Genomic DNA, 9,367 nt, shown 5'->3' with positions numbered 1-9,367 from the left:
ATACATATAAATACAACATTGTAAAGATCATTTTTTTGAAACTTTGGTAACACTGTGACAGACGAAAGGGAAGAAAGAAAGGATAGACGGAAAACCAAGGAGAGAACAACACTTGAAACCACTAAGTTCATTACAGACTTTATACAACTTATATTAAATGTAAAACCAGTGAAATAAATAATTTTATGTTCTAATTAAAATACAAATATCCGTGTTTAATTTTATACAGTCCGCTAAAGAATCGAACATAATTTTTGGTCCAATCGACCCAGATGTGGTTGTGTAAAGTCAAGTGGATTACGAATTTATTAAAATTTGCATGATAACAAAAACGATACATACGCGTCGCGCAAACGTGGTAGTTTTTCTTATTTTTATTAAATTTACCAACGACAACAACATCGGGTGTATACATGTTCAACTGTCTTACATAGGGAAAACCACCCTTAAGGAAAACAATCGATAAGAGTGATCATAGTGATTCTTTGTTAATACGTGTGTCGTATATATGTACATACGGAACGTGGATAATATAATTTGTCATACATACATACAGAATATAGCTTACATACATAAGTGTCTGGAAGTGTTTATCGTAAAGTACATAAGGCAAAAGTTCCAACATACATGAAATTTCTGTGGAGCAAGAAAAGGAAAAGTGTTAACATACATGGTATATCAAAACAGTGTACGTACATGGGATTTCGGTTGGTACATACATTAGAATCAGTGGTCAAAAGATAAAAGACAAAAAGATCGTTTACATACATGAGTGAATTGGTATGGGAAGGACAGAACAATAAACAAGAAAGATACATGTGGATTAGTAGAACAGTGACAGTGTTGATATATTTGAAAAGGCAGTTAAAAGTTTTATTGTGAATGTGGAAGCAGTGCATTTGTAACTATAGTATAACTAGATTACAGTTTGACAAAGTTTAAAGTAGATCATTTAAAACTGTGTTTGATTTGGCAGTGCACTTGTAACTATAATGGAACTAGATCACAGTTTGATAAAGTTTAAATCAGTGCATTTGAAACTGGAATGTTATATGGTTGTGAGATTTGCTAAATAGTATGTGGATTTTGTGTTTTTGATTTGGCTTGATATTAATATTAAATGTGAAGTGGCTGGACTACAGAATAGGGTGTGCGTAATAAAGTTACTGTATGACATTGAATAACCGGCAATTAACATTTAGAACGAAAGTTATATTAGAGAACCATAATAAGGATAATTTTTCGGTAATTATAGAACGCGAATTCGTGCAAAATGGAACAATTAAGGAAGAAACGCACACAATTGAAAAAGTCGGTGATAAAATTGTATAATTTCATATCTGGCCATAACGTGAGTTACAACGATATAAAGGTACGTATGGAGGAATTTGAAAATGTTTTTATGAAATACAAGGACATTCAAGATGAGATTGATAGCTTATGCGATAAAGATTCTGACATTCAAAAGGAAGATGCATACCGCAATGAAATTGATGAAATGTATTTTACGGCTAAATCCATATACACGTCATATACTCAGGAAAATTTGGATAGTACGGTAATTGAGGGAGCAGCTGCAAGTACTCCACAACTTAATAATGATTTGACGGCATTATTACAGACAATGTCAACAACATTGACATCTGTCGTTAACTTACAGTCATCTGGCATGAATAATTCGAACATTAATAACAACAATTCGAGTATACGTTTACCTCAAATTGAGATTCCAGATTTTGATGGCAATTTATCAAACTGGATTCGGTTCAGGGATTTATTCAACGCCATGGTTGATGCTAGAACAAATTTATCGGACGTTGAGAAGCTAGAGTATCTCCAGACGAAACTCAAGGGCGAAGCATCGTCGATAATTAAGCATTTAACTCCTACGAACGGTAATTATAGAATAGCTTGGGACATAGTGAAGAAGAAGTACGACAGACCAGATCAAATAAAGGAGACATATATTAGACTACTTTTGACTCAGCCTTCGGTCAAGAATGGTACATTGTCGGAGATTAGAAAATTTTACAACAACACTATTGAGTGCTATAATGCTCTTTCTGTCTTATATGAATCCGTGGCTTCGTGGGATCCATTATTGCTATTCTTGATAAAGGAGAAGTTAGATCGGGAAACAATTACGCTGTGGTATCGTCAGCAGAATGATATTGATAGGCAGTCATTTAAGAAGTTATTAGATTTTTTGGAAAGTCGTGTAATAGAGTTGGAAAGTTTGGAAATACCTGATCAGTCATCTAAGTTCAGGAAACCTAATAAATTTGTTACAATGACAGCAACAACTCAATCGTGTCCAGTCTGCCAAAAAGATCATTTTTTATTTGCATGCCAACAGTTTAAGGATCTGAATATCGAAAGACGCAAGAACGTCGTTCTCAAAAGTGGTTTTTGTTTCAATTGTCTAAAGGAAAAACATTTTTCTAAGGATTGTAAGTCTAGTTCCTGCAGAACTTGTGGCTTGAAACACAACACATTGTTGCATGTTAATACTAATCCATCAAGAGGCAACGCTGAACAGTCAAGTGACGATACTAATGGCTCTTCTTCAATTGCGGTAAATTCAAGTCAGCAGACTACAACAAATCAGACTACACTTCTGCCAACAGCGGTAATCATGGTGCGTGATAGGAACAATAGCTTGCAACCATGCAGAGCTCTTGTAGATACCGGTGCCCAATCAACGCTCATTTCGGAATCATGCGTTCAGCGACTTCAGTTGAATAGGTCGCATGATAAAACTGCTCTATGTGGAGTTGGTGGAAACACTACAAGTTACACCAGGGGAAAAGTACAATTGGAAATCTTCGCTAAGGATATCAACAGAACAATCATAGTTCAGACTTATTGCTTATCGAATCTGACACAATATATTCCGTCACATACGATAGTGAACCAGAAGCTCGAATATTTTAAAGATTTGAAACTGGCCGATCCTGTTTACCATAAACCAAACCACATCGACATCATTTTAGGAGCTGACGTTTTTCCCCATTGTATATTAGGGGAAAAGGTATCCCATCCATCAGGTTCTCCAACAGCACTTAGCACAATATTCGGTTGGGTGATTATGGGAAATGTCAACAGACAACCCGAAAAGTCCATTATGATTGCCCATCTACATACTGGCTTGGACGAACAACTTCAACGTTTTTGGGAGATAGAACAATGTGATGTTCAATCAAAGCATTTAACTCCTGATGAGGAACATGCCGAACAACATTTCAAGGAAAATGTCCGGAAACAACCTGATGGACGATATATGGTGAAACTTCCGTTCAAAGCTAATTCTTTTCAACTTGGTGAATCGAAGACAGCGGCAATGCGAAGACTTGAATCCATGGAACGACAGTTTGACAAGAATGGTAATCTCAAGGTCGAGTTCCACAAATTCATGAACGAATACATAGAGCTCAATCACATGGAAATTGCAACTAATAAAACGGAACATCAAGTTTACTACATGCCACATCATGCAGTTTTGAAACCATCAAGTACCACTACCAAATTACGCGTTGTTTTCGATGCATCTTGCAAAAGTTCAAACAACACATCGTTGAATGATCATCTCCTTGTTGGACCTACAGTACAAAATGATTTGTATTCGATTCTGCTAAACTTTCGAAAACACAAGATAGGTTTTACCGCAGACATCGAGAAGATGTACAGACAGGTACTCATACATCCAGATGATATATCATATCAGAGTATTTTATGGCGTGATTCTCCAAAGGATCCACCCATCACATATCATCTCAGGACAGTTACATATGGAACTGCATCGGCTCCATTTCTAGCTACCCGTACGTTAATGCAAGTTGCTCTTGATAACTCACAGAAGTATCCAGAAGAGTCTAACGAGATCATCAACAAGTTTTACGTAGACGACTACATGTCTTCAGCTCCAGACTTAGAATCGGCTATTTCACGTCATAGGACCCTATGCACAGTTTTATCCAAATCAGGTTTCAACCTTCGCAAATGGTCAACGAACTCAAGGGAATTGTTGGATAAAATTGATCCTCAAGATCGAGCTTGTTCATCAGAGCTGATAATTGATCAGTCAGAAACGGTAAAAACTCTAGGACTGCTTTGGAACACATCAACGGATTGTTTTCAATACAGCGTGTGTTTTGGCGAAATTACTGGAATAATCACGAAACGTCGCGTGCTATCGGATATTTCAAGAATTTACGATCCAATTGGCTGGCTATCTCCGGTGTTAATTAAAATGAAAATCTTCATGCAAAAACTTTGGATTAAAGGTGTCAATTGGGATGAAGATCTACCAAGTGATCTTAAAGCGGAATGGCTACAACTTCAACATCAAGTTGAGAACATACGTGATCTACAAATTCCCAGATGGTTTAATTTCAACGTTGAAGATCGTATTGAACTTCACGGATTTGCAGACTCATCGGAATTAGCCTATTCTACTGCTATTTATATTCGTGTCATAAAACCAGATGGATCAATAACAACTAGTCTAATAACATCGAAAACCAGAGTTACCCCGATTCGACAAATAACACTTCCACGCTTAGAGCTTTGTGCAGCTCATCTCATGGTGAAAGTTATGGTTAAAGTGAAACAAGCTTTAGAATTGCAGAATGTACCTACATATGGTTGGACTGATTCAACTGTCGTACTAGCATGGTTGAGTGATCATCCACGGCGGTGGAAAACCTTCATTGCAAATAGAACATCTCATATTATCAACATAATTCCAGCAAGTCAATGGCGTCATATTACATCGAAACAAAATCCAGCCGATTTAGCTACGCGTGGCATCTCTTCATCGGAAATTAAAGACAACAGTTTATGGTGGCAAGGGCCACACGTTTTGCAAGGTTTCACAATGGAAGCTTCAACAATGTCAACAGCATCTATCCCATCGAACATTGATTTAGAGGAACGCAAGGTAATCGCAACAGCAACATCCGTCAAGCAAACAGATTTGTTTCACCTATTCTCAAGTTATGACAAGCTACTTCGTGTAACTGCTCTGATTTTACGTTTTTTTGGTAATTGTAAATGCAAATCTCAACGTCAAACTGGTTTCCTCACTACGACGGAGCTTCAAAACGCTCACAGAATGCTTGTAAGAAAAGCTCAACATGAAACATATGCAGCGGAAATTCGTATGTTAGCATCGAACAAACAGATTCCTTCTGGAAACAAGCTTGCCGGTCTATCTCCATTTCTCGACAACTTTGGAATCTTGCGTGTAGGTGGTCGCCTTGAAAACGCTTCAATCAGTTACGATCAGAAGCACCCATATATTCTACATAAGAACAACATATTAACACAACTCATCGTTCGACACTATCACACAAAGCATTTGCATGCGGGAAAACGCCAGCTGCAGTACTTATTAGGTTTGAAGTATTGGATTCCTGAAGTATCACAAATCGTAAAAAGAACAATCTACCAATGCACAACATGTATGCGGTTCAGACAAAGGCCATTTCAACAACGAATGGGTGATCTTCCTAGCTGTCGCTTGCAACCTGGATCAACATTTTTATACGTCGGCATCGATTTTGCTGGCCCAATGCTTGTGCGATCGTGGAAGGGGCGTGGTTCCAAAACATACAAATGTTGGTTAGCAGTATTTGTTTGCTTAAATACTAAGGCAATCCATCTTGAACCTGTGACGGACCTTTCTACACCAGCATTTCTTGCTTCATTTCGCCGTTTCACATCCAGACGTGGGAAACCACTTCATGTTTACACGGACAACGGAACTAATTTCGTTGGTTGTAATCGCGAATTGAAGGAGTTATATGATTTTCTTCACACAAATTATCCATATATTCAAACGGAAATGTCTAACGAACAGATACAATGGCATTTCACACCTCCGTCCGCACCAAACTTCGGCGGCATATGGGAGGCAGGTGTCAAATCTGTCAAATTCCATATGAAACGTGTACTAGGCAATTCATCTACAACGTATGAAGAGTTAAGTACTTTGCTGTGTCAAATTGAATGCTGCTTGAATTCTCGACCATTATGCCTGAAATTCGAAGGAGACATCGACCCTCTAACACCAGCACATTTTTTAATACTCCGCTCAATGAAGTCAATTCCAGACAAGAATTTAATTGATGTCAACGTTAATCGCCTAAGCAGATGGCAATACATACAAAGCCTAGTTCAACAATTTTGGTCTAAGTGGTCTAACGAGTATCTTACCCACCTTCAACAACGGCCAAAGTGCCGTCGGAAAATTGAAAATCTACAAATCGATGACATCGTTCTCATAAAAGAGGAAAATCTTCCCCCTACACAATGGCTCATCGGGAGAATAATATGTACTCATCCCGGTAAGGACAATATAGTCCGAGTAGTTTCAATGAAGACGACAAAGGGTGTCCTCAAACGTCCAATCTCAAAGGTTTGTCCACTTTTTGTAGATGGTTGAAAGGGATCCTTTCAAGGTGGGCCGATATGTTTATGACCGCGATCATTATATTTTATTATTTTATACTTATTTTTATAATTCATAATATTGATGTTTCCTACATTTTAACATACATATAAATACAACATTGTAAAGATAATTTTTTTGAAACTTTGGTAACACTGTGACAGACGAAAGGGAAGAAAGAAAGGATAGACGGAAAACCAAGGAGAGAACAACACTTGAAACCACTAAGTTCATTACAGACTTTATACAACTTATATTAAATGTAAAACCAGTGAAATAAATAATTTTATGTTCTAATTAAAATACAAATATCCGTGTTTAATTTTATACAGTCCGCTAAAGAATCGAACAGATGGACTGACTAGTTTTAATCGACTTAGATAATCATAAATGAAAAATAATTCTATTTAATTTTAATTTATTGTTTTTTTATATAATGATAAAAAAACATTTAATTTAATCCATTGGAATTTTATAAATTAGTTATAACTTAAGTTTAAAATATGTTTAAACTTAAGGCCTTATTCGTACACATTTCTCAAAGGTTTGAAGAACAAATTTTGTATGAAAATTTGATTTTTTAAACCTTTGATTATGAATAAGATCCTTAAAATTCAGCTACTCATATACATATTTATATATAAATATTTTAATTTATATTGACTAGGCCTACGTTTCAGTAGCATCAGTAAATAAAATAACGAGAACAACAACTTTTATTATTATGCAGTCTTAAAATTAAAAGATTTCCTAAATTACTTTTTAGACTGCCCCCTCAACACAGTACAACATTCAGACGTAATTCTCGAAAAAAAAAACATTAACAAAATTTCAGTAACATCAACATTTCGAAAAAACATTAAATACAAACATTTATGATGACTGCCTCTCAAACTTTCTCACATAAATTGTATGAATATTTGTTAGTATTCAAAAAAATACATTGTACCACAACAACAATAAACGGACAATGAAACAACAAAATATTACTTTTTTCTTCTATTTGAAACAGTCTAAAATTTTTTACGAAGACCGGAGTAAAATTGCTCTGATGTTTAACTATCAAATTGAATGCCATAAAATATCAATGTTATATTTGAAACAGAGCTTAAGTCAATTATGGACCGAGCTCTTCCGATTTAACAAAATATCAATTTTTAAAAACAAAATTTATATTTCTTCCAATCGGTTAATTATGGACAGATTGTCTTAAATGTGAACCGATATTGATTATTTTAAATACCAAACAATAAATAGCCAATACTTGTGGAAAATTTCAACCTTCTAGCTCTTTCCGTTTGGACTTTATTGTGCATACAACAGACAGACGGACAGAAAGACGGAAATACGGACAGACAGACGAACGGACGGACAGAAGGACATGGCCAGATAGGTACTCTTGCAGTCTGAAAAAAAAAACATCACATATACATGGTCTTACTATCACCTAGAGTTCTTCGCATACATAAGTATTGATGACTATGTTTGTTCTTATCTTCCGTTTTCACAAAACTTTGTTTCAAAGTAATGTGTCGAGACATGTTAACATTTTTTCTTACATTTTCTTCCTTATTGTTTAGTTTTGATGTTGTGGTTCCTTGTAAATTGTTGTTTTTAATATGAGGTTGCTGCAGTACTATGAATAACATTTCTTACAACAGGCATTGGGGGTGTTGCTCACCAAGTATTTTCTTGTTAAAGTTTTTTAGGGCTGGTTAGTTAAATCATGACAAGTTTTTTTTTTTTTTTTGATCCCACTGCTTCTTTATTTTTTCCCATAGTGTTATATGAAACATAGTTTTTCAAAATAGTTATCATAAAACAATGAAATATACGAAAGTCTTAACATAAAATGTGTACATTTGAACTGCTTCTGTACTGGATGGTTTTATATATTTTATTATTCAAATCTTTTCTGTAATGAATCATTACAATATATACATATACCTTATATACATATATGAATATATACAATTTGAACTATATAATGTCAACATTTAAAAACACTTGCTTACAATTTGGTGTGCAATTAACCCACTTTCATTGCGTCCAATTGAAATATCAATGAAAGCACTCCTTTAAATACGCCTTTCTTTTCTTTTTATCCCATTTGTATGCTTCAAAAACGTGTGTAATTTTTTTGTGCAAATTCATCACACTTCTTAGTCAATTCTCTACTTTATTTGTTTTTGTTGTATAGTGTTTATAAAAGATTTTTACCTTTAGAAGAAACAACAGCAATGAACAACAAATTAGAAAGTATAATCGGTCGTGACCGACCATATGACACCCTACATCAGTTATGAATATTAAATGTGATTTTTTTTACATAATAAAACATTTATCCTCAATATTACCTTGTTCCGATACATTTAAGCAATTTATGGATGGAAAACTATTCTAAGCCGATTGGTATACTTTAAGGTGGGTATAGAACGAAAACTGTTGTACGTTACAATCATCAGCACAAACCCAATATACCCTCTCCACTAAAGTAGTGTAGGGCATAAAAATATATTCCTAACTACATACATATGTATGTATGTACTTTTATCTTGACTTTGTACAAAAAGAGTGTATGAAGTTACAGGCAGAAGTTTCGATATACCCTACACAATTATTGTATAAATAAGAGAATATTATGCGCTTAATTTTATAAATAGAATTCAGACTGACAGGCAGATGGGTTACAGTGTTATAAGTATTGTGTTCTTAACATTATCCATTGTTTTAACTTTAGCCAAAATTAACATATTATTATATTTCATATGCTTTGTTTCCTTCTTGCCGTCCATATTAACCTTGTATGTAATGATAAATTTAATAATTTTTATTGAAAATGGTTGAAATCAGTGGAAATCCGATTGTATGTGACCTTATTCAACCGGATTTATCCCAAATTCGTAATCTTCTAAA

General features: G+C 34.9%; 1 protein-coding gene across 1 annotated transcript; it reads left to right on the top strand.

Moving 5' to 3' along the window:
• Positions 1-1,273: 1,273 nt before the first annotated feature.
• Positions 1,274-6,418, top strand: LOC119610330 (the record flags this gene model as incomplete). The annotated part of the gene is made up of 1 exon (XM_037965493.1): positions 1,274-6,418. A coding segment is annotated over exon 1 (5,145 nt), but the record flags the coding sequence as incomplete, so codon positions are not given.
• Positions 6,419-9,367: the final 2,949 nt, after the last annotated feature.

The sequence above is a fragment of the Lucilia sericata genome, unplaced genomic scaffold, assembly GCF_015586225.1.
Source record: "Lucilia sericata isolate MDLA Ls3-8-SP2 unplaced genomic scaffold, ASM1558622v1 Contig001156F_arrow, whole genome shotgun sequence".
NCBI classification, from domain to species: Eukaryota; Metazoa; Arthropoda; class Insecta; order Diptera; family Calliphoridae; genus Lucilia; species Lucilia sericata.
Note: the sequence above shows the minus strand (reverse complement) of the source record. Positions and strands in the feature narration are given on the sequence as shown.